The sequence below is a fragment of the Haemorhous mexicanus genome, chromosome 16 (assembly GCF_027477595.1).
Source record: "Haemorhous mexicanus isolate bHaeMex1 chromosome 16, bHaeMex1.pri, whole genome shotgun sequence".
NCBI classification, from domain to species: Eukaryota; Metazoa; Chordata; class Aves; order Passeriformes; family Fringillidae; genus Haemorhous; species Haemorhous mexicanus.
The window spans coordinates 2,388,708-2,413,853 of record NC_082356.1 but is presented as its reverse complement, the minus strand read 5'-3'; the positions used below and the strand labels follow the sequence as shown (position 1 = coordinate 2,413,853).

General features: G+C 57.6%; 2 protein-coding genes across 2 annotated transcripts; one reads left to right on the top strand and one right to left on the bottom strand.

The window, feature by feature from the left end:
• Window positions 1-2,031: 2,031 nt before the first annotated feature.
• LOC132334556 (olfactory receptor 14J1-like) lies at window positions 2,032-2,958 on the bottom strand. Its single transcript, XM_059860661.1, has one exon. The coding sequence runs from the start codon at window positions 2,956-2,958 to the stop codon at window positions 2,032-2,034; it is 927 nt and encodes a 308-aa protein (XP_059716644.1).
• A 5,385-nt stretch (window positions 2,959-8,343) lies between these two features.
• Window positions 8,344-12,568, top strand: LOC132334554 (serine/threonine-protein kinase pim-1-like). Its single transcript, XM_059860660.1, has 6 exons — window positions 8,344-8,353; window positions 10,086-10,660; window positions 10,778-10,828; window positions 11,033-11,399; window positions 12,027-12,206; window positions 12,462-12,568. The coding sequence occupies exons 1-6, from the start codon at window positions 8,344-8,346 to the stop codon at window positions 12,566-12,568; spliced, it is 1,290 nt and encodes a 429-aa protein (XP_059716643.1).
• Window positions 12,569-25,146: the final 12,578 nt, after the last annotated feature.

The window sequence follows — 25,146 nt, the reverse complement described above, 5'->3', positions numbered from 1 at the left end:
CCTGACCTCTGCCCACCCTCACCCTCTGTGTCTGGGGACACACACACATGCACTGAGCTCATCCCCCTCCTTCTGGGTGCTGCTCCTGCCACAGCACTGCCCTGGGAGGGTTCATTCCTCACAGGAGCTGCTGTGTTTGTACTGGAGCATTTTATAGCTCTGCTTCTGCCTCTCTGGCAATTGTCTCTTCAAAGAGCTCTCCAAGGAAAAGATTCATTCAATTGTGGAATAGCAGAGGTGGGAAGAGCCCCCTGAGCCCCCTTGGCCTGGGTGTGGCTGGGATGGAGTTCCCTTTGCCCAGAGCACCCCTGTCCTGCTGTGCTTGGCTCTTGTGGCTGCAGCAGGGCTGGTCCCAGCCCAAGGCTTTGGCTGTCCCTGAGCAGGGCTCGCCCCACATGAGGCTTTTCTGCAACCCGCTCCCCCAATGGGCTGGGGGTGGGCAGGTGTTCCTGGGGGCACAGGGATGGGACAGCTTGGCTGGACTGACCCAAGGGCTCTTCCATTCCATGTGATGTCCAGATCAGCAAGGAAATGAGGGGGACAAGAAGGTCTCTGGATTTTCTGTATTAATACATTTGTCTTCCAAAGCAACCACTACAGGTGCTGAACTCTTGTTTTCCCATGGTTTTCTTTGCTTCTGCATTTGGCCTTTGCTTTTTGGTCCCTCCAGTATTAATCTCTCTTTATGATGACCCCCAATGTTTTCACCTTATTTTCTCCTGTCTTCTGATGAAGGAGGGACAGTGACAGAGACACCTGGTTGTCACTTGATGGCCAGAGGGGTTTAACCACAGTCACCCTGCCCAACTCTTCTCTTATGGGCACAGCCAGAAATGTCAGGGCTCTGCCAGGTGCCCACCCCTGAGCTGGGCTCATGCCCTCCTCCCAGCCCCAGGGCTGCCCAGGGACACGAGTCCTTCCCTTGCACACACACACAGAGTTCATTGCAGCACGGGCAGGGGCTCCCTGGGCTCTGCTGCCACTGCCAGAGCCTGGCAGGGTCCTCAGCCCTGCGGGTGTCACCCTGCCCTGCTCTGCCCTGCCTGAGGTGTCCCACAGCCAGAGGGATGGACACAGGGAGCTCTGTGCTCAGGAGCTCGTCCCAGCCCTGCACTCAGGGGTTCCCAGGGGATGTTACTCTCTGGAAAGTCCAGGGGCAGCTGAAGGAGTTTGTGCTCACTGGGTTTATGTCCCCTCACACACACAGGATGTTCAGGGCTGTGGAGTGTCTGTGCACTGCAGACACAGACTCCTGACCCGGGCACTTGATGTCCCTCCATGGAGAGAAGAAGAACCTCTGTGACCTGGGGTGAGAGGCCACTGCTGTAGCAGTGCTGGCTTTGCACTGCTGGGACAGCCCCCACCCTGATCACTGCCACACTTCTGCTGGGCACTGCTGGTTTCCTCTCCAGGGCACTGTGCTGGGCACATCCCTGAGAGTAACTGGGAAGGAGATTGAAGCTTTCAGGCCCTGCACTGGGGAGATGCCCTTGCATGATGGAAATGCTGCTGCAGAGCCCAGCTCTGTCCCAGCAGTGCCCACAGCCTGTCCCTGCCTGCAGTCCCTGGACAGGCACACAGCAGGACAGGGACTGAGCTGGCAGAGCCCTGAGGCCCTAAACCAGCACAGGGGTTCTGAAGGGGAGTGTGGCAGTGAAGGAAGGGGAGATTATGGAGGAGAAGCCCTGGGGCTCCCTGGAAGTGAGGAACACTGGGGTTCCATTTTCTCCTCCAGCTCTGCCCAGAAGCACCAACTCTACAGCTCCAGAAAAGCCAGGGAAGAAAGATGTCAGGCACACATGGCAATACACAGTTCTTCAATGTAGTAGTAGAAGTACAGCTCCTGGTTTATACAGTCACTGGGTGCCACTGGAAAAACAAACACTGAATTTAAAATGTATAATCAAAGATTTTGGTGTGAACAAATTCTCAAAAGTATAACAACTGTGCCAGCAGTAAAAAATGCATGGCACAGAACGAGCATAAATATGTAACATCATAACAGCTATGCAGGAGAATGACTATTTATTGCTACTGAAAACCATCTGTGATCATTTTCCTCAAGGCAGCCTTGAGCTCCTGGTTCCTCAGGCTGTAGATGAGGGGGTTCAGGGCTGGAGGCACCACCGAGTACAGAACTGATACTGCCAGATCCAGGGATGGGGAGGAGATGGAGGGGGGATTCAGGTAGGCAAAGGCTGCAGTGCTGAGGAACAGGGAGACCACAGCCAGGTGAGGGAGGCAGGTGGAAAAGGCTTTGTGCCGTCCCTGCTCAGAGAGGATCCTCAGCACAGCCCTGAAAATCTGCACATAGGAGTAAACCATGAACACAAAACAACCAAAGGCTAAAGAGGCAACAACTACAATAATTCCATGTTCCCTGAGTTTGGAGTGTGAGCAGGAGAGCTTGAGGATGTGTGGGATTTCACAGAAGAACTGGCCCAGGGCATTGCCATGGCACAGGGGCAGGGAAAATGTATTGGCTGTGTGCAGCAGAGCATTGAGAAAGGCACTGGCCCAGGCAGCTGCTGCCATGTGGGCACAAGCTCTGCTGCCCAGGAGGGTCCCGTAGTGCAGGGGTTTGCAGATGGACACATAGCGGTCATAGCTCATGACTGTGAGCAAGGAAAATTTTGCTGTGGGGAAGAAGAAAACTAGAAACACCTGTGCAGCATATCCTGAGTAGGAGATGTCCCTGGTGTCCCAGAGGGAATTGTGCATGGTTTTGGGCACAGTGGTGCAGATGGAGCCCAGGTCAGTGAGGGCCAGGTTGAGCAGGAAGAAGAACATGGGCGTGTGCAGGTGGTGGCCGCAGGCTACGGCGCTGATGATGAGGCCGTTGCCCAGGAGGGCAGCCAGGGAGATGGCCAGCAAGAGGCAGAAGTGCAGGAGCTGCAGCTGCCGCGTGTCTGCCAGTGCCAGCAGGAGGAAGTGGCTGATGGAGCTGCTGTTGGACATTTGCTCTGTCTTGGCATGGGGGTCTGTAGAATAAGTAATCATGCAATACTTCAGTTTGTGGAGAATTTCAAATATCCCAGCACAGCCTGGGGGCACTTTCCCTCCACTGCCTGCCCAGGGCTCTGCTACCTGGAGCTGTCCCTGCCAGCAGCTGCTCCCTGTGCCCAGGACTGGGCCATGTCAGTGCTGCCTGAGCGCAGCTCAGCCCTGGGGGCTCAGCTCTGCCCTGCAGACCCCTCCCAGCTCTGGCACTGCCCAAGGGCAGCTCTGGCTCTGCAGGCTCTGATGGGAATGTCAGAGCAATCCTGAAAAGGACTGGAAAAGCGATGCTGATGCTGCCCTAAGGAACCCTGTGCTGATTTCTGGCACTGCCTGGTATATTCAGATCTCAGAGAATTATTTTTTTTTTTAATAATTTTTCTCTGTCTAAAGTGAGACAGGAATATCTAAGTGCATTTTTCTATCCAGGCATCCCAGAGAAATGGATTAATAAAGCAGGATTTTTTTGTTTTATGCAGACCCTGCCTTGCTGTGCTTATCATTTAATCTACCAGGAAATACCCTGGAGATCAGTGTCATGCTGGGAGCATCCCTTAACAATGCAGCATCCTCACCACACAACAGAAACTCTTCCAAGCCTTACCAGCTGTCTCCTCCCACCCAGATCTGGTCCCACAGTGCTTGGAGCAGCTGCCAGGGCTGTCCCGGGCAGGCAGCAGAGTCCCTGCCCCAGCAAAGTGCCCTGGGCTGCAGGACCCTGCTCTGCAGGACAGCCCTGGGCACCCCTGGCTGCTCTGCACAAGAGACAATCAGAGAATGTACTCACAGCGTCTGGAGGCATTGGGATGTTCCAGCTTTAGGAGATGGCTCCAGGAGCTGCAGCTGCCTTGTCCTGCAGCCAGAGGTTCCTGTGCCAAGGGCTGGCAGTGATTCTCCCCCAGTCACTTCTCAGCATCTTCACAGCCCTGACTGATTGAAAATCTCTCTGTCTCTGTGCTGTGCCCGGGGTGGCCGCAGGCAGTGCCCTCAGCCCTGCTGGGTTGGGAGAGGAGCTGCTTTGAGGAGATATGTTATTTTGAAGCTCTTCTTGATTGCCAGGAGTTCCTTCTGTTCCAGGAGCCCAGCCCAGCTCAGCAGAACAGACACAGCACAAGGACTTCTCTTGTGGGTTGGGTGCTCAGGCCCTGAACATCACTCCCTGAGAGGGAGTTGAAGAAATCTCTCAAGAATTCAAAGTCACAATCAATCTCCAACGTTTCTTCAAGTTTTAATGGGTCCCACTGAGGGACAAGACTGAGAAAGTGTCCCCAGGTTCCAGTTAGAGCAGAACACTGGAGGCAGTGATGACAGCTGGGGAAAAACAAGGCAAAGGTGTCTTTGGGGCTGAGCAAAGCTGGATGTGTTTCAGGAATGCAAAGGGCCAAGGCCTGAGCCCCAGCCCCTGGCCAGGCAGATCCTGTCCCTCCCTCCTTGCTCAGGGCTCTTCCCGGGATGGGCACTGACATGTGCGGATGTGCAGTGCCAAGGGCAGGAGCATGGGGCGGCCCCTGCCAGGCTGCTGAGCAGGGACAAGGAGGCCATGAGGCCCCAGGCCTGCAAGGGTCACTTGTCTCCTGCTCCTGGCTCAGGCCCAGGCCCAGCAGCCATGGCCAAAGTGCTGCCCAAGTTGGCTCTGTCAGGGCCTGGCAGCTGCTGCCCATGCCTGTGCCCTGTGCAGCCCAGGCTGTGCTACGGTGTCCCTGCCCTGCGCCTCTGTCCCTGCAGGCTGTGCTCATCCCCCGGCTGCCCCACCTGGCTGGCCCCTTCCTTTGCTGACAGCTCTGCCTCCTGCCTGCCTCTGCCTGCCCACACAAAGCCTTGGGCTGACCCAGGCTCCTTCTGAGGGATGTGTTGCACCACAGCCCTGCCATGGCAGGGAAATTCCTTGTTCTTTTTTCCCAGTCTGGGCCTCCCAAGCTGCCCTTTGCATTAACACTTTCTTTCTCTGGCTGTACTCTACGATGTCAAAAGGATCCACCATCTCTGAATCCACCCTTCAGTCCCTCCCAGGGCTCTCCCCTTCTGTCCTCAGTCTGCACCCCACTGAGCACAGAGCTCCTCTGTCCCTATACAGTGCTCATGTGCTTGAGGACATGGGCACCTGGACAAGAATGACGGTTCTTTTCTACAGGAAGGAAACCACAGAGCCCCAGGGTTTTGAAGGCAGATGAGAGGCAGGCACTGGAGGCCAAGGTAAGCCAGACCTGTCTGTCCTTGCAGCTTTTGTCTGAAAGCAACCCTTGGATATTTGGGGAGTTTTGGAGGTGCAATTCCATTTCAGCCATATGTAGCAGTGTATTTCTATAGCCATGGGTGCCTGGACCAGAATGACAGCTCTTCTGCACAGGAAGGAAAGGGCAGAGCCCCAGTGTTTCACAGGCAGATGAGAGCTGGTCTTCAGGAATCCAAGGGAACCTAGACAGTCCTGGCAGCTTTTATCTGGGAGCTCTCTTGGATATAAGGAATTTTGGAGGCAGATTCCCAGTTTTGGCTATGGATGCCTGCACATGAGAGATGTTTCTTTCCATGGAAAGAAAAGCACAGCCCCCCCAGTGTTTTGACGGCAGATGAGAGGTTGCCCCCCCAGATGCCAAGGCCATCTAGAGCTGTCTGTTCTGGCAGATTTCATATAGGAACAATGCTTTGATATAATCAAATATGGAGGTAGAATCCCAATTTCAGCCCTGAACCCCTGGAGGAGAAGGAGAGTTCTTTCCCAGAGGAAGGAAAACATGGAGCTCCATGGCTTCAGGGCCAGATGAATAGCAACCCTCAACATGCCAAGGTCAGCCGGACCAGTCAGGCTAAGCCGCAAGACTTGTTCCATGTTCTTGGACCCTGGGGGCCCTGCAGCAGAACGTTGTTTCCAGAAGGCCCAGCGATACCACAGTGGTCTCCTTGGCTCTGCAGTGGCACAATGGCCCCTTGGTTCTATTGAGCTCCCCAAAATCACAATGGACCCTTGGTTCCACAGGCATGGCTGTGTCACACTGGCCCCTTGCTTCCATGGGGACCCATAATGTCACACTGGCCCCTTGCTTCCATGGGGACCCATAGTGTCACACTGGCCCCTTGGTGCCATGGGGACTCAGAGTGCCAGAATGGTCTCATTGCTTCCATGAGTCCCTGCAGTGTCACAAAGAGCTCCTTGGTTCCATAAGGCCCTGCAGAGCCCCTTGATTCAACAAGGCCTCAAAGTGCCAGAATGGTCTCCAGGACTCCATGATGACCCACAGTGTCACAAGGACACCTTGGCTCCATGAAACCCTGAAATGGGGAAAGGCCCCTTGATTCCATTGGGCTCCTCCCTGTCACACGAGTTCTTAGTTCCACCGCACCCTGTAGTGTCACAATGGTCTCCTTGGTTCCACAGAGTCAGAATCTCTCTGTGGTCTCATGGAGCACCACTAAGATCCCCTTGATTCCATGAGGCCCTGCCGTGCTACAATGACCCTTAGGTTAAATGGCCCCTTGGTTCCAGTGAGTCCTGAAGTGTCATAATGGTCTCCATGGTTCCACGAGGCCCCAGAATGTCACAATGGACTTTTGGTTCCATGAGCTTTCGTACAGCCAACAGCAGTGTCCTTGGCTCCACAGTGTCACAAGGGACTCTTTGTTCCATGAGGTTCAGTAGAGTGAGATGGACACCTTGATTCCATGAGGTTCTGTAATGTCCCAATGGACTCCTTGGTTCCATGGCCCTGCTGTCCAGAATTGGCCCTTGGTTCCATGAGGTTCTGAACTGTCAGCAGGAATCACCTTGGTTCTGCAGTGTCATACCCGACCCTTGGTTCCATGAGGTGCCAAGCCTCCCACAGCCTCTCAGAGACCCTTCTCCCCCTCACGGCCCCTCTCAGCCCCAGGCCTGGGGCTCCTCCCAAAGGAGAAGGGGTCGGGCCCTGCTTGTTCTCCTTTTATTTCAGTCCCTTCACAGCCACGAGTGAAGAAAGGCTGAAATGGAGCCTTTTCCCAGCGTTTCCCTCGGGGTTCGTTGCGGGCTGAAGCTCTGTGCTGGCGCTTGACCAAGTGCCACCATCCCTGCAGCCGCCAGGCCTTTGCTGTCCCCCCGTGTCCGTTCCCTGTCCCCGAGTCCCGCCCGGCTCTGGCAGCAGCAGCAGCCGCAGCGCAGGGGGCGCCGGCCCGGCCCAGCCGGGGCTCCCGGCCAGGAGCAGCAGCAGCGCCGGCCCCTTCCCGCCTGCTCCTGCCTCGGCTCCCGAGGGCTTTTTCCAGCTCAGTTCTGGAGTAGAGCAGCAATCACCCACACCCAGCCCTGACTGCGCAGGGCCCGCCTGTGCTGCCCTGACCCAGCCCGCAGAGAAAGAAAGGATCGGGTTCCAGCGCTGTTTTCAGCACTGCTTTACTCACCCTGAGGTGACAGCAGGAGGCTGCTGCTGCCTTTGCCTTGGCAATTGGAGATCATGGCTGCTCTTGCCACTTGAAATTTATCTGTAAAACTGCAATTGCCTTTTTTGATCAGTGCTACCCAGAGTGCTTTTTTCGTGATGGTGAATGTGGGAATCCTTAAAATCAGAGGGCTTTGGGAAAGCTGCAAAAGGCAGGCCTCAGAGACAGCAGAACTGTGATTAGAGCTAAGCTGTAACCATGAGATAGGGCAGCAGAAAAGTTAAATAAGAAGTAGGAAAGTAAGGACAAATAGAACAATAGTTTGTGTACTAACGCTTGGCTAGAAAAACTCCCTAAGCTGCAGAAAAGTATATCTAGCCTGATATTAGGAAGTACTGAGCTTAATAAATGAGCTCTGAACATTGTGGCTCACAAGCAGGTATTGTATTCAAAATTATCAGGCATTGTTTTAACCGAAGGTACGTGTGCTTATAATGGTTGGATAGAACTACTGTCAATATGTTTTTGCTTTGTTTGATTGGTCAAAAAACTTATAAAGAAAGTTGTAACATTGAGTTCTTTGTCTGCTGCCGAGGACACAAACTGCCGGCATCTTCCCACTGTCATAACCATGTAATGAGACTGATGCTGGAAAATAAACACCTCAAGACACATTCCTCAGCAGTCCGGTCCTGTTTGTGATTTTGTACATAGACCCCCGGCCGGCAATAGGTGAACTCAGGCTTTTGGTCACAGGCATCATGATTAGCAGATCTTGAAATCCTCTAAAGTCCCTGAGCACTAAGTCAAGGAGAATTAAAGCCACACAGACCACATTTGCAGCGCTCAAACACGGCCCTGTTGCTGCTGCTGCTGAAATGAAATCACAGAAATTGCCTCTCAAGTGTCAAATCAAATGAAAAAATCCACCAGGAGGAAGAGAAACCAGAACTTCTTGACCCGCTCCATTTTTCTTCTGAGCAGCAGCAGCAGCGAGTGGAGATGCGCAGAGGTATTTCCAGCTGCTGCTGATCCCAGCTGGAGCCCAGCCTGCTGCCCAGTCCCAGCGGGAAGCTGAGCCCAGCCCGGGGAGCTCCCGCAGTGTCGGGAGCTCAGCGCACGCGGGGCCAGGCCCAGAGCCCCGGGCACGGCCGCCCATTGCGGGGCAGCGGCGCAGACGGAATGTCCTGCGGCCCAAACCTCCTGCTCCTGCCACACAGCGCCAGCGCTCTCCCCCTCCTCCTCCTCTCCCAGCACGGCACAAATTCCAGCTCGGAGGAGGCTTCCCCAGAGAGGGCTCAGGCTCCTGCTTCAGCCTCAGGGTCCCTGCAGAGGAACAGGGCATCTTTCAGGCACTTCCACAAGCTCAGGGCTGCCATTTCATGGGCAATCTGGGATGAAAACGGACTTGTTAGGAAGCACAAAAGCAGAGGGAATTGATCAGAAATTATTAGGAAAAAATGACCCTTCTTATACACAAAGTTTGCCAAGTCATTCCCTGCATTTTTCCTTTTCAAATTCTTCCAGTCATCTCCTGACAGGTCCAGCATGTTCTGGTACTTTTCATGAACTGACTGTACTCTTGATTCATATCAATGCATGAGACGGAGAAGCATCTGAACTGAACACTGAGACAAACTCCCTCTGTCAGCCCATTTTCATCTTCTACCTCACTTTCAGTATGTCCACGGGCATGTTGGAATGATTATCCCACAGCTCTCCATTTCAGGCTGCAGGCTCTGGAGATTCTTTCTCTGCATTCAGTCAGGTTTGCATTCCCTAACAATTCCTGGTAGCCCATCATGTTTTCTGAGGGTAGAACAGTAACATTGAAAACCTCACCAATGGCATAACTGCCCAGCCCACAAGGAAAAGAAAGAAGAAGCTGTCAAGTTCTTCAAATATTTGTCCTGCTTTGCTGCAAGAGTCGTGCTGCACGCACGGTGTGGAAAGCCAAGAGGAGCTGCAGTTGGTGGCACATCCTGTGACAGAAGCTGTACCTCATTCTCCAGGAAAGATTCTTGGAAAGAGCAAAGAGGACGGAGGAGCAGATGATGGGAAAACTGAAAGAGCTTTTAAGAAATTCAAAGAAAACAGAAAGAAACCATCTGAAATGTTTTACTCGATTTATTTTTATGCTCCCCTTTTCCATCTTGCACTACTTTTCCTTCCCATTAATTCCAAATGGATCTCACTTCTAAGATCCATGACTTGGCAAGTTGTAGACACTGTCAAATACCATGAGCTACACCCAGTTTGCCTTCCCCTGGTTTTCTTTGGAAAGCAATGCTGGAGAGGTAAGTGCAGTGCCTGGGTCACGTACAAATTCAGCATTCAGGGAATGCGCTCCGATAGTGTTTGACCCTCAGCAGGGACAATGCACAGCAGGGACTGAGGGGATTCCTGTGCTGCTGTGCAGGAGTGCAGACTCTGGGTCTTGGCTGAACAAGGCCAAGTTCCCGTGTTTGGACAGGCTCAGGGGCTGCCCCCGGGGAGCGTGGGGCTCGGCGCGGGGGCGAGTGGGCAACGGGCAAACGGATACGGGGACAAACGGCCCCGGCGCTTCAGTTGCAGCAGCAGCGAAAGCAGCAGCGAAAGCAGCAGCGAAAGCAGCAGCGAAAGCAGCGACTTTGCCGAGCCCCTCTTGCTTGTCCTCTCCCTCTCCTGCAGTCCCGCTTGTCCCGCAGTCCCGCTTGTCTCTCCCTCTCCCGGTCTCCCTTTCCCGAGGTCCCCTCCTCTCCCAGTCTCTCTCCCCTTGCCCGGTCGGGCCATGCCCCCGGCCCGCCCCCGGCCCCGGGCGGGGCTGCCCCGTCCCCGGCACCAGGCGTCCCACTGCGGTCTCGCCTCCGGCCGGCTCTGGTCGTACGGGCGGTGGCGCTGCTGGGCGGGCATCAGTGCCTGGGGCTGGGGCGGCATCGCCTCCCTTTGGCTCCGCCTGGCCCGAGCCCGGCCCCGGCCCCGGCCCCGGCCCCGGCCCCGGCCCCTCCCGGGGCCCGCGGAGGACACAGGCGGCGCGGCCGCTCCCGCCGCCTCCGCTGCCGCTTGCCCGGCCCGAGCTCCGCCGCTCGGCAGCGCGGCCGCCGGCCCCGAGCCGCCGCTGTCCCGCTGCAGGGAGCGAACGCCTGGGGATGGCCGGCCTGGGGCGCTTGAGGGGCGCTCGGGGGCCGTTGCCAGCCTCGGGCCGAGCGCTGACAGCCGCGTCCCGCCGGCAGGGAAGGCGCAGCAGGGCCTGAAGGAGCAGTACCGGCTGGGCTCGCTGCTGGGGCGCGGCGGCTTCGGCAGCGTCTTCGCGGCTACGCGGCTCTCGGACGGCGCCCCGGTGAGCGGCGGGCACAGGAGGAGGAGGAGGAGGAGGGGGCGGAGGAGGAGGAGGGCGGAGGATGGGGCTGAGCAAGGCGGACGGCGAACTCAGCCCGCTGCTTCCCTTGGATTGCAGGTGGCCATCAAAAGGGTGCCACGGGAGCGCGTCCGGCACTGGGGCGAGCTGGTGAGTGAGCGGGGCCAGCGGGAGCAGCCGGGCCGTGGCGGGCGGGGATGAGCCGAGGCCCGGCAGGGTGGAAGCCGCCAGGACGCCTCGAGGGAGAGCGGGCGTGGGGCCAGCGCAGGGCACAGAGCATCCCAGGCTGGCTGAGGGCTTCCCGAGCCCCGGAACGGCATCAGCCCCACTGACGGCATCGTGCTCCTCCCGCAGCCCGACGGCACCAGCGCACCCCTGGAGATCGTGCTGCTGGCCAAGGTGTCCACTGGCTTCCCTGGTGTGGTCCAGCTGCTGGAGTGGCTTGAGCTCCCCATCGACGTCTTGATGGTGCTGGAGCGCCCGGAGCGGTGTCAGGACCTGCAGCGTTTCATTCGGGCACGGGGCTTTCTGCCCGAGGAGGTGGCGCGGGAGCTGTTCCGCCAGGTGCTGGAGGCCGTGCGGCACTGCACCAGCTGCGGGGTCCTGCACAGGGACATCAAACCAGAGAACATCCTGGTTAGCCTGGCCACCGGGCAGGCCAAATTGATTGACTTTTGCTGTGGCACCTACCTGCAGGACACAGCCTACACTCACTTTGCAGGTGAGCCCACACAGGGTGTGCTCCTGGTCCCAGCATCTCATGGCCCAACATCTCAGAGCCCAAGCTGGGTGTGGCAGTGGGGATTCTCCCTTCTGCAGCCCTTCATGGCGCTGAGACTTCAGCCAAGTTGCTTTTGAGCAGGGCTGGGTGTGGACCCAGCTTCCAGCCCTGCAGGCAGCCTTTGCCCACCACTCTGTCCAGGAATGGGGCTGGGGCTGCCAGCCCAGCAAAAACACCCGTGGGTGGGGGTAGCCGAGAGGGGGGGGTTTGGAACCAGTGCCCCAGCCAGTTTGGTGTGCAGGTGAGAAAGGGCTTGGACTGCTCCACTGCCTGGTTTGTTTTGGGTTCATAATGTTTTTTGGAGCAATGAAGGCAGGGAGGATGCAGGCATGGATTTTCCCCCAGCACTGAGTGGTTTCTTCCTTGTTATGGTGGGGCCTTGCCAGGGCTTCCACTGCCCTCTTCCAACCCCAGTGGCTTCTTTTCCAACCCCAAGTCTGTACACAAGTCCCAGGTGCTGGTGAGAGGGCAGTGCGTCACACCCCCTGTGCCACTGGAGCAGGGATGCTGGGGCCAGGCTCTGGGAGCAGCAGCATCCCCCTGATGAACTCCATCTGTATTCCATAGGAACACGGTCATACAGCCCCCCGGAATGGACCCACTTTGGCTGGTACTATGGCAGGCCAGCTACCATCTGGTCCCTGGGCATCCTGCTGCACCAGATGGTCTGTGGGGAGCACCCTTTCAGGAGGGGCCAGAACATCAGCTGGGACCATCAGCTCTCGCTGCCACAAGGGCTCTCTCAAGGTGGATCCTCATCTCTGGGCACGGGGGAATACCAGTGCTGGGAGACAGCAGCGGGCTCGTGAGCATCCTGCTCTGGCAGCTGCTGAGGAGGTGGCACATGTCCTGCTCTCCTGCTCTCCTCCAAACCAGGGAATGGATGGGAAAGCTTAGGCCCAGCTCTGAGCACATCCAGCATGGCCTGGGCACGGGAATAGTGGGGCAAAGCCAACAGGAGCCTTCTCCAACTGACCAGCGGTTTGTGGTTTCTCTGCCCAGAGTGCCAAGATCTGATCAGGCGGTGTTTATCCATGCTGGACTTGGAAAGGCCCTCATTAGAAGAGCTGCTCTGTCATCCTTGGATGCAGGATATTCATCTGCCCTAGAAGAAGGGAGAGAGCCACAGGCACACTGTGATGCAGGGCCCTGGTAAGTTACAGCTCCACACATGCCTTGGCAGTCAGAAGCAAAGGAAGCCAGACTTTTTTGTCCTGCCCGTGTCACTGCCTAGGGCTCATCAGATGGGAACACACAGCCCTTGTTGTTGAGCTGAGCTGCTCTGCCCAGCACTGGTGGCCACCATCTGAGCTGGTTTTGCTTGTCCTGGTTCCCTGACAGCTGGGGCCTTGGGCAGAACCTGAGAGCCTGGTCTCACCCCAGGGAAGGAGAAGGAGCCCCTGGAGAAGCTGTACCAGGTGGGACTGCTGCTGCTGGAGACATCAAGGATGACATCAAGGATGGCAACCTCTTCCTGGACCTGGCCACTGGCCAGCTGAAGATGATGGACTTTGATTGTGGCACCTTCTCCAAAGCCAGGCTCCACAGCAAATTTACAGATGAGTCCACACGCAGGGGGATGCTCCCAGATTTGGGCATTGCACAGCCTGGCTGGGAACCAAAGGTTTCCCCTTTTGCTGGGGCAGATGCAGCTGCTCCTTCAGTCGCCTGCCCAGCTGGTTTTGGCAGGGCTGGGGGGATGGGCTGGGTATGAAATGGGAGTGGGCTCCTGGCCCTGCCAACAGCCTCCAGCCCCCACCGTGCCCCGGGCTGGGGCTGGGGCAGCCAGCCTGACACAAACAAACCCCATGGTGGGAGCAGAGGTGGGACTCCAGAACCTGTGCTGCGGCTGCTTTGCTGTGCAGGCAAGGAAGGGCTTGGGCTGCTCCACTGCCCTTGTTTGCTTTGGGATCAGCGTTATTGTGGGGGGCAGTGCAGGGGGGAAGGGAGAAAGCCTGGGCTTCCCTCACCCGTGTGTGGGTTTTTCCTTGCATGCAGGGGGTGGGCCTTCCTCAAGGCCCTGGCAGAGATAAGATTTTTGTACCTTTTTTCTTGTTTCCCCTTTTTGTCTGTAATCTATTTTCAATAATTTGTTGTTTGTTTTTCTAGATGAAGCCTTATAGGTTGGGTCCAGTCTGGATCAGGAAGTGCTTGGGACCAGCTGCAGTGTGGATGGGCCGTGCCCTTGGAGAAGGCTGAGGACATCGTTTGGGACCAGCTTTTCTTCCAGCAGGGGAGGGCGTGAGGTGGGTCCCTGTCTGCCTGGCATGGTGGGATCAGAGCTTCTGGGAGATGGCAGCGAGCACAGGAGCCTCCTGCTCTGGGCAGCTGCTGAGGAGGTGGATGTGCCCTGGCTGGCTGCAGGCTGGGCACACGTCCTGCCCTCCTGCCCTGCTGCCAAAAGCAGCAGTGATGGGCAGCTCTGGGCACCGCTCTGAGCACGGCCAGCATGGCCTGGGCACCGTGGGCAGCTGGGACAAGGGCACAGGAGCCTTCAGCTGACGGGCGGTTTCTGCTTTCTCTCCTTGCAGCCGGGCTCTGCGGGTGCTGAGGCTGCTCTGGGCTCTGCCAGGGCTCTGCTGGAGCTCAGCACCAGGCTGGAATCAGCCAAAGAAGAAATGGTGTGACCTGCAGCACAGACTTGCTTGAGCATTTTGGCAGCACAGCTCAAGTTTGCAGAGTGTACACCTCCAAGGGAAAACGTGACACCCCCCAAAAAATAAATTTGTTCAATAACTTCTGAAATGAAATCCATCTGGGATGCCCCTCAAATGACATTTCTCAGCTTGCTCAAGTTGTAGCTCAGCCCTTCTCTGAACAGTTCTCTCCCCATCTGCCTTTTACTACTGCTCCCTCTTTTCCCTCGGTGAGTTCCCAGCCCATTGCAGCCTGTATCACACTGTTGCCTTCCTTGGTGCCCCTCACCACGAGGAAGGCTGAGCCCCAGGCTTAGGGATGCATCCTGTCACTGGCTGAGGAGCAGCAATGTCTCAGAGGTCCCATGGGATTTTGGTGTCATTGAGAGCCACTCTCCAGCCCTCAGCTCTGCTCACTGCTGAGCTCCCACTCCCTTTCCCTTGTCCTTCCTGCAGGATGAGCTCTCTGAATCCCCTTGAGCCTCTCCACCCTTCCCAGCCCACACACCCACCTCAGTAAGGCTGAAGCTGAAGCTGCTCTGTCTCCTCTGGTGTACAGGGTGATCTTGTCCCCAATGAGTTGCAGCTGGACCAGTTGCTGAAGATTGGAGGTGGGCCTGATCTTGACAGGCCACACCTGCAACCAACAAGCACTAGTGATATATAGGAGTAAGGGAAGAGGAGTGAGAGGAGTCAGATTCCTCCTGCAAGGATCTGGAACAGTCAGTGTGTAGAGGAACTGCCTGTGAGGAACATCAAGAAGGTGTGAAGCTCTGACAATACGAAATCCTTGTGCTATGATGACGCTAGAATTTGTGTTATCTAAGACAACACTCTGGCACACCATCCAGTCCCCTGTGCAGGGAGCCCCAGCCCCAGAGCACAGCACACAACAGTGCAGTCCGGGCTGGAGCAGCTGCCCTGCAGGCCTGGCTTGGCTCTTTGTGGTAAGGGAATGCTCCCTGTTTCCAGCTGTCCCTGCAGGATGGCCCCAGGGCAGAGCCCAGCTGGGCTCCCACTGCAGCCCCTGGAGCTTGGGGCAGACAGTGCTCCCAGAGCTGAGGTTCCTGGGGAGCACCCGGAGCTGTGCCTTGCACTCTGCTGCCATGTGTCACAGTGCAGGCTGGCTAGTGCTGTGTGAATGCACCAGCCCCTGGTTTGACTGACAGGGGCCTTGCCCAGTCACATCTCTGCCAAGGCTGCAGCATTTCACTGGGCAGAACCTGACAAGGCATAGAGAGCAGAGCAATGAAATTACCCAGACTGGGTTTTTCAAAGGCCCTTTAGAAGGAAGTGCTTGAGAATAAATGCTCTCTGTTTGCCACATGAACATTGGGGAGAGTTAGTGTCTTTGTCTTCTACCCACTCCCCCTCGAGCCAACGTTACAGCCACCCACTCCCTCACACATCCCCCTCATGCCTTCCCACTGCTGTGTCCTGTCAGGGCTTCTGCAGCCCCTCATCCCTTCATGGCCCCGTCCCCTCAGGGTCTCCCCCATCCCAGCCAACCTGCCCGGCAGCAGCGCCGCAGCCCCACAGCAGCTGCAGAGGAGCCCCATCCAGAGGCATCTCGGAGCCCTCAGCAATCCAGCCAGCAGCACACGGGCAGGAGGACACAGATGGCGCTTCCTGCCTGGGACAGGGCTTGTGGCCATCTCCAGGCACTGCTCTCACAGGGATCTCTGTAGCTCCAGCCCCTGCCCACCCGCTCTGTTGGCAGCACAAAGGCTTCAGCAGAACTACCAAATGCCAAGGGGCTTCTGGCCATTTTCCCTGCAACACAGCATGCTGGGACAGCTTGCTGAGCCCAAGCACCCTTTTTCCCCTCTTCCCCTATGCCCTGCAGACCCTGGGAAGCAAAAGAAAGTTCCCGGGAGTCTGTGTATTATAACACATTCTATATTCATATACTAAAGAAAAAACAAAAATAAAAGAACAATCATGAAGAAAGAGAATATTCCCGCTGGCTTAGGTGGCCCCAGCAGACAGAGCCTCTGGGCTCAGCTCTCTGCAGATCTCCAGCAGCGCAGCCAGCCAAGCCCCGACAGACGAGGCCGTGTCCTCCATGCCCTGTGGAGCTGATCCTGCAGCCTCTGGAAGACGGAAGATCGCTCACTCTGGAGTGACTGGAGGACATTCAGTGTATGAAGTGCCATGTGTGACGTGGCACTGCTGGTGTCCTCTGTCAGGTGTTCAAGGGCTGAAAGAGAGAGGAACAGAGCCACGGTCAGATCCCGAACCTGAGAGAACCCGAGGAGAGTCCCCTGCCAGGGCCATTCCAGCCGGCTCTAGCCATGGCCAGGAGGCAGCAGGGACCAATGGGACCAGCCTGAAGCTCCTGGCCACGAATCCCCCATGTGGCCCTGAAATCTTTGTGTGCTCTGCCCACGCCGCCCCTCGTCCGCAAAGGGAGCAGAGCCCTCCGCAGCCGGGGCAGGGCTTGCAGCTCCCCCCGCCAGGCCCTGCTGTCCGCACGCTGCCCTCACTCACCACTGCAGATGAGCTGGAGCTCTTCCTTCTTCCCCCTCAGGTGCCGCTCGGCCATCCCTGGGAACACAGAGCCTGTCACAGCCCCAGCGGCACAGCTCCCTGCCAGCGGCGCTGCTGGGGCTGTGGCCACACGGCCTGCTGGCCCGGCAGGGCTCAGCCCAGCCTTTGCTTCACGCTGCCGCCCCAGGGCACGGCTGCGAGAGGGTGGCAGCAGTGCCGGGGCCAGGCGGGGCTCGATGGTGCCGGGCCCGGGTGGCGCTGCTGGGGCAGCAGGTGGGGCTGGGGCCGAGCTGTGGCAGGGCCGGGAGGGAGCCCGGGCTCGTGGCTCACCAATGAACCTGATGGCCACCACTTGCAGGGACTCCTGTGGGCTCTGCAGGTAGGGCAGGGCCCGGCGCAGGTGCTCAGCTGCTCTGCTCCCGTGGTCTGCCAGCTGGAGAGAGCGGCAGGAGGGAAGGGTTGGCGCGAGCTCAGCCTCTCAGCCGGGCGATGCCAGCGCCCAGCCCCAGCCTCCCCTGCCTGCACAGCCCTGAGGCGCGGCCAGCAGCTGCTGGTGCCGGGCTCTGGAGGGGCAGAGGGCCGGCTGCTGCCCGGGGAGCCGCGGTGCCGGCCCGCCCCACAGCTCCGCTGGGCCAGGGCTCCATCGGAGCCCAGCTCAGGCCCACAGGAGCCTGGAGAAGAGCCCACACAGCCTCTGGGTGCAGCAGCGGGCAGGGGCACAGCTGCCAGCCCCGCACTCTGAGCACCGCACTCAGGGGCCTTCTCCAGGCTGAGGCTGGGGCTTGCAGGCCGTCCTTACCAGGCACTTGGTGAACTTCCACGGCTTCTGGTTCTTCACCAGTCTTTCAAGATCCCTCCTCTTCAGGAACTTGACCACACAAAGCAGCGTTTCCTGAGAAGCCTGGAGAGCAGCAGAGATGCAGAGATGGCCCCACAGCCCAGGGCGCAGGACTCACGTCCCTGTGCCAAGGCCTGGAGGAGGCTGCAGCCCGGCAGGCGCCAGGGCAGGAGGCAGCCGAGCCCCCTGCCAGGGCGACAGCAGCAACCCATGAGTCCTCACCTGTGCCACACGCCGATTCTCATCATGGCAGTGGAAGAAGAGTGGCAGCAGGCTCTGGCGCAGGGGTGTCTTCAGGGCCTTTTTTTTCTTTTCCAGTGGAAGAGTCACCAAGGTTCTGAAGAGCAGTATGGAGAGCAGCTGCACCTGGCTATTATTCTGTATTGAAGGAAGAAAAGAAGACCTTAGCATTGGTTGCATGGGGCTCAGCTTGGCCCAGGCCTGCAAATCCACAAGGCACAGTGCCAGGGAAGCACCCAGTGGCCATGGCTGGGGGCAGCGAGCCTTACGTGGTCAAAGAGTGGCAGGAGTGCCTCAAGCAGCTGCAGTGTGATGGGGCTGGGCATCAGCATGTCATTGTCCAAGATGATAAAGCTGAGAAGCATGACTGTCATGCTAACTATCTCTCCATCTGCGTCCCACAGGAGCTCCACAAGACTTTCAGTCAGGCTCCACATTTTTTCGGTCTGTGCGGAACACAAGTTTGTGAAATGCCATCCTGCTGCTGCAGGGCCCAGAGGCCAAAGGCCTGTCCTGAAGCACTCGGGCAGCTGAACTGGGAGGCAGGAGAGCTGGGAGCAACTGCCCCAGCACCCAAAGCTCAGCCAAGCCCAAGGGACTGCATTCCCCAGCTCAGCCTCTGCTGCTGCCCCCTTCTCACCATTGAGGGCTCCTCAATGAGCTCCAGAAGGGCCCTGAGCGCCAGGCAATGCCTCTCCCTGCACTCGCTCTGCAGCTGCCTTGACAAGATTTCCAGGACTCTGTTAGCACCGCGTTCACTCAGGTCCAGGAACTCGAGGACCTGAAAGGCACAGGGCAGTGACAGGGGACCCGGCCGGCAGGAGCCCAGAACCGCACAGGGCTGGGCCCAGGCAGCAGCACAGGGTGCGGGCACCGTCCCAGGCAGCTGTGGCTCCGAGAGGGCAGAGAGCTGGGAGGCAGCTGAGTGAGGCAGTGCTGGCCATCAGGCTCACCTCCACAAGGAATGCCAGGGCGGGCAGATCCCAGCGTGGCTCCCGTGTGCTGAGCAGCCGGAGCAGGTAGCGAGCGATCCGGGAACACAAGGGGATGGAGACACAGCACATCTCCCTGGCAGGAGAAAAAGGAACCAAGACTGTGAGCCAGGGGGACAAATGTTTCCCAGGACTGACTCACAGAGGTCTGGTCTTTCCCCAGCATCCTACAAGTGCACCTGGGATATTTCGGAGGTGGCCCCTTTTGTCCACCCTCCTCTCCCAGCCTTTTCCAGTCTGCTTGGCCGTCCCTCAGTGACAAGGCCCTCTGGGCTACAACCAGGGGGACTGTGTTGGAAACCCAGGGAACAGAGCACAAATGTCAGAGGCAGTGGGGAGAAGGAGGTCTCACCTGGCCAGCAGACCCACGGCATAGTGGTGGGTGTCAGCACACAGCAGCGTGTCCCAGCCACCCCTGCGTTCCACTGCCACCACCACATCCTCCTGCTGCATTCGGCAGAGCAGGGACTTCAGGGTCTGCACTGCAAACCTGCGTGCAGAGCAAAGCCCACGTCACGCTGGGAGCACTGGCTCCTGCCCATGGTCATGGCAGGGACAGGAGGACTGGGATGAGCACCTGCTGGGGCTGGTGGCAAGGCCATGTTGCTCCTGGCATCCTTTCCAGAAGGTATCGACCTCCTCTGGCACATCCAGAGTGCTGAAGAACACTTGGAAGAGCAGATGCACAAGGAGGCGGGGGAAATACACCGTCACCATATGTGGGACACAGGGCACCTGGAGGATCTTCCACATCACCACAGCTGCCTGCAAAGGACAAAGCCCCCCAAGACAGCCCTCAGTGCTGAGGTGTCCGTGTGGCAGGGCCTGAGCAGGGGAGGGAGAGGCCAGGAGAGAGGCAGGGGGAGCACGGGGCCTGGTGCCCCTGAAGCTGCCCCTGGGCCAGGTTTCAGCCCAGTCCCTGAGGCAGGGAGATGCAGTGGGGCAAGGAAGATGGAGAGCTGCTGGAGAGGTGGCCGTGGGGCCAGCAAAGGCCAGTTGCAGAAACTCACAGCCAGGGCAAAGACACCCGTTTTGTCCCCATCCGAGGTGCACATGCTGTGCTCTGGCCAGCTCCCCAGCACATCCAGGAGTATCAGCAGCACCGGCTCCGCAGTCCTGGGCGAGCACATGATGCTCTTCCACATGGTCAAAGCAGCTCTGTGGGGTTAGAGCTCTGTCTCAGGGGGCTCTCAGACACAGCATCAGGGCCTGGGCAGCAGTGGGGATCTGAGCTGGCTTCCAGCTCTGCCTCTGCCCACTGGCCCTCACCAGCAGCACCCAGGCAGCCCAGCCCTATGGGGACAGTCCCCTGAGGGGTGGCAAGGGAGCGTGGCAGCAGGCTCGGGGGCTGACGTGCAAGGGCTGGCAAAGAGAACAGCCAGAGGGCCCTGGAACTCTCTGTTGGTCAGACACTTTGGCCAGGCTGTACAGGCTGATGGGCTGGGGAGCCCTGAGCCCTCTGGGCAGGTGGGCCCCATACCTGTCGCAGGATGGGGACACACGCAGGAGCGTCATGACTACGTCAGCGGGCTGTGCTTCAGTGAGATCCAGCAGGGTCCTGTTCAGCCTGTGCTCAGCAAACTGATTGGCCAGGAGCCACTGGTGGATGTACCTGACCAGGGCGGGCACCTGGAAAGGGCACAGGGTGACTTGGAAAGCTGCCAGAGGGAGGAATGTCCCCAGCTTCCCCAGAGAAGTGCTGCCCTTCCCAACACACTGCCATGTGGCCTCAAAGGTTTCCAGTGACCAGAAGGCGTGGCTTGGGAGGCCAAGCAATTCCTGGGAGGATCAAACCCTGGCTACAGGCTGCTTACTTGCTTTGGACTGGAAAAGCCCTCCTCTACGAGCATATCCAGCAGGGCAGCACTGGTCTTGGTTTTGAAGATGTGCGAATATGCTCTGAGCCCAGTGCCCATGGGGCTGGTCTCTTCTTCCCGAATTCTCTTCAGGAATTTGCAAACCAGCTGTAGGAGAAGGGCAGGAAGCCAGGGATTTTGCACGGAATGCTCCAAGCACTGTGACAGCAGGCCCAGCCCAGGTGGGGATGGCTGCAGGTACCTGTGCTGTTCTGTGGAAGAGGCCACGGGCGGGGTCCTGCTCTTGTGTGCGCTCCAGGGCTGCACCTGGCAAAGAGGGAGCACAGCCAGAGCTGAGGGGCTGCGGGAGAGGCAGGAGAACACAGCCCAGCCCTGTGCTTCCCAGGCAGGGACAGCCCTGGGATGCCCCAGGGGATGGAGCACAGCCCTGCGGGGTGTCTGCCTGGCCCCTATTCCGTCCTGTCCATGTGCATGGCCCAGGGGATGGGATGGGATGGGATGGGATGGGATGGGATGGGATGGGATGGGATGGGATGGGATGGGATGGGATGGGATGGGATGGGATGGGATGGGATGGCGCAGTGCCCAGCTGGCTGCAGGCACCAACTCTGTGGCCCAGCTCCACCACTCACCACCACTCAACGGCTCCAGCTCTTCAGTCTCCTGTGCGGGGGCAGGTCCAGGACCTTCTTCCTCTTCTTCCCCCCAGGCCAGCTTGGGCCCTCTTGTGGCTCTCTGCTCCATGTCTTGCAGGAGAGATGGCTTGGAAAAGCTCCGAGTCAGCAAGTCCTACAGTCCTGCCTGGAAGGCACCTTCGAGAGAGAAGCCTCGGGAAGGCTACAGGACAGCAAGTCCTGCACTCTGGTCTCGAGGGCTCCTGCCACAAGGACAGGAGACTCCTGTCAAGGATTGTGGTGTGGCCTCAAGGGCACTGGCAGCAGGGATTGGAGATGCCTCCGGGGCACCAAGTCCCACGCTCTGCCCTCAAGGGCACCTGCAGAAGAGGAGCCTCGGGAAGGCCACAGGTCAGCAAGTCCTGCGGTCTGGCCTCGAGGTCAGCTGCAGGAACAATGCCTCGGAAAGGCTCTGGGTCAGACACGATCGAAGGCGCTGTGCGGGGGCTCCTCACGGCACCGCTCTGTGCTGTCCTGTCGTTGCCTGCTCTGAGCACTGTGGCCTGCTCTTGTCACCACCAGCTCCTATGTCACCATGTGTCACAAAGGGCCCTTGGACACCCGTTCTGTGCCATGGTTACCATGCTGCACCGTGTCACAAAGGGCCCCTGCACACACTGCCCCCTGCCATGGGGCTGCCCCCAGCTGAACCAAAGTGGCCCAGGCTGGAAGGAATCTCTCACCCCAAGTGTTTAAGGCAGCCCGACAGGGTCTTTAGGAACAGCTCAGACCATCAGCAAACGGTGCCCTGCTCTCTGGGCTCAGGGCAGCAGAAGGAGACCCCAGGGCTGCCGAGGCAGCCGCTCTGGGAAGGGCACGGGGCCTTCCACAGAAGCTGGCACGGCCTCCTTGGGACATGTCCCAGCGGGTGGCCATCCTAAACCTGTGGGTGTGACATGGACAGGGAACGTGTGGGCCAGGGCACGAATGCTGCTCTGACCCCTGGGCCTGGGGAGCACTGACATCAGCAGGTGTGGCAGAGTCCCTGCCCAAGCAGACCTGCCACTCCCCGAGCCCTGGCAGTGCTGGTGCCCATCTCCTGTCCCAGAGACCTGTGCCCCCGGGGGGCTTCTGTGCCAGAGGGAGCCAAAGCCCACGTGCATTGGGGGCTGTGCTCCTTCCTGCAGGGGCTGTTGGCAGGAGCACCTGGAGCAAATGCTGGCAACACTTGGTCTCGGTCAGAAGCTCTCACTCCATGCTGAAATTATTTTCTATTGAAGTAATTTCCTTTAGCACAGAAACACCTTAGTGGTGAAGGCACAGAAGAATCTGGCGTTTAAGACTCCTCACTTCAGGAAAGCTTTACTTCCCATTGCTCAACTCAAGGAGTTCCAAAAAGTTGCAAACTTCCCAAATTCATTGGGATGGCCTGAGAAGGTGAAGAGTTGGAATTTTGCTTCCCATCTCAAAGCAGCAACTCATTTGCCCTAATGTGACCCACTGAGAGTCACTTTACAGAACATAACACTACACAGAGGCAAAAAAAAAGGCCATTCTTTGGTTTGCAAATGGTTTTCTATGAAGAGATGATAATATCCTAATTCTCTTAAGGAATAAAAGCTGTCCAGAAATGAAAGTCCACTCAGTGTTGCAAAAGTAGACCAAACAAATGAGTAGATGGCAAAAGGGCTAATCCTCCCCCTGGCACAGATATCTAAGTGGCCAGTAAAGTACAGCTCTCCCTTCTTGTTCCCTGCAGGAGAATCAGGACCATGAACAGGAAGAGTCACAGATATTCTTTCTGCCCTCTGTAAGCAAAGCTATGCCAAACCACAGATGCTGCCTTCAAACTGACTCAAATTCCAGCCTAGACCTCTCACCTTCCAGACAACTCCTTCCCCAACACTTCACCAACACCAACCCTCCCAAACTCCCACCCAGAAGCTCTCAACACCCCACCAGGACCCCCAGCTGTCCCCGTCCCTCCACAGAGCTTTCCCACCCCCCAGCAGACCCCCTGGTTCCCTGCAGGAGCCGTGGGATGGCACTCAGTAGGATCTGCCCCAAGGCCTTCCCCGGTGGCAAGCTCAGGCTGCCAGGCCTGGGGTTCCTGGATCACCCTTCCCAGCGAGCCTTCCTGTGCACGGCTGTTCCATTTGCGCCTTTGTGCCCAGCTCGGACTTCTTCACTCAACCAGGGCTGCTGGGAAAGGATCCAGAGCAGCCTGACAAGCTCTTTTCTCCAGCTCCCTCCTAACTCTCTGGGGAGGTAGAACATCCCACAGGAAAGCAACTGGTGCCACAAGGAGCAGGCGGCCTCAGGCACCTTTGGCAATGAAACAAGGATTTGTTTGACATAAGTAAGCACAGGCAATTCACATTAGTCAACAAGTACTTAGCACAGACAGACATAAGTACTTAGCACCAGTTAGCATAAGAAAAACCTAACTTGACATGAGAGTGACTTGACAAAAAGCTTTAGACATAGTCTGCCAGAAGAACTAAGGGCAAGTATGGAATCAGCCCTGTGCAGGGAAGCCATGAGGAAGACTTTGTGCTGCTTTGGGGCATCGAGATTGCTCCTGGCCAGTGACTGGACATCAGCTTCAAGTCTAGGAATCTGACACAATGTATTTCTAACCCCCTGCCTATCGAATCACCTCAGCAGTGTAAAGAAGGATGGTACGTTTGATACAATTCCTACATACTGAAATTTCCACAGAAATTTCTAAGTGGCAGAGAAATATTTTAGTGGGGTGCAGACTCCTGCCCTCCTGCCAGGTCAGTAAAAGGGCTTTTGGCAGACAATGCATTTGTCTGCTGATTTCTCTGAATTAGGGAAAGCCCTCAGGACTGCTATATCCTGAGGGAACACCCTTGGCCTTGACCTGTAGGCACCTGCACAAGATTAAAATCAGCTGTCTCAGCTCCCAGGAGCTCTCTTGGCCAGCATCCTGACATCGATGCGGGGCTGCTGCGAGGCACTGCTGGGACCCAGCAGGACAGGACCGGCTGTCTCATGTCCACGTAGCACCCCTGACACAGACAGCGTCATCCCAAAACCCGACAAACGCTCACGTGTCAGCAGAGGGGAGCAAGGAGCACTGGGCTCCTCTCCAGGTATCTCAGCTGGGCTGGCTCCACAACACACCCCCATTTGAAGGCCTGCTGATGCCCAGCTGCCAGAAATGCCTACCTTGTTCTCTCCAAGATGCACAGGGAGAGCCAATGAGCAGGACGCCTGGAGAGGCAAACCTTCCAAGCCTTTTCTGAGGCCAGGGACACACCAAGATCAGCCAAGGCTCTCCACACTGCCTGGCCCACCCAGCCCAGCTCTGTGCTGGCCCTGGGCCACAGCAGCTTCCACCAAGTAGGAGGCAAATGCATATTGCTAAGAGTTGAAACACAGCAGACAGGGAAGATGTGAAAAGTGTGTCTGTAAAGGCCTTTTAATTCCCAGCTCTCAAAGAGAGCTCTGGGGCTCGTGGCTGGACAGAGATGCCCCTGCTCACACCTCTGTCCAAAGAGGGGGAACACACCCTGCTGCAGGTGTTTGGGTTGGTCTCTGCAGGTCCAGGTGGATGCCAAACCTGCTCCTCACAGCCTTCTCCCTTGCCCTGCCCCTCTGCCAAGTGCAACGGGCCTCAAGGACTGCAAGGAGCACAGAGAGCCAAAGTAGGACACTTGCACCTACCTCACTGGGAGCTCCCTGGGAAGCACTTTCCTTGAGAAGCAAGCCCCTTTCCTCCAAAGGCATTTCCCCAAATGTGTAGCTTTTCTGGGGAACACCAAAACACTCTTAAGAAAAGCTGGCAAGGCTGAATGACTTCAGGTCCTTTCAGGACAGGCACTCCACCTCTAGCTCCTATTCCCCCAAGTGTGTTTCCAGGTGGAGGTTCAGAGGTGCAGCCCCAGGCCCCTACAAACACAAGGTGCCTGCTGCCTCTTCACCTGCCTCAACTCCTGCCTGCGCTCACGGCAGGAAAACCAGGCTCTTCCCAGCCAGAGCCCAGAGCCCTGTCCCCACAGGACGCTCTTGCCAGAACCTTCCAGAACTCTCT

Excerpts from the sequence above, each read along its gene's own strand:
- LOC132334556 (XM_059860661.1), bottom strand. The coding sequence starts at position 2,958 with ATGTCCAACAGCAGCTCCATCAGCCACTTCCTCCTGCTGGCACTGGCA.
- LOC132334554 (XM_059860660.1), top strand. Across the intron at positions 10,829-11,032 it reads TCCGGCACTGGGGCGAGCTG|CCCGACGGCACCAGCGCACC; the intron begins GTGAGTGAGCGG and ends CTCCTCCCGCAG. Across the intron at positions 11,400-12,026 it reads AGCCTACACTCACTTTGCAG|GAACACGGTCATACAGCCCC; the intron begins GTGAGCCCACAC and ends TGTATTCCATAG.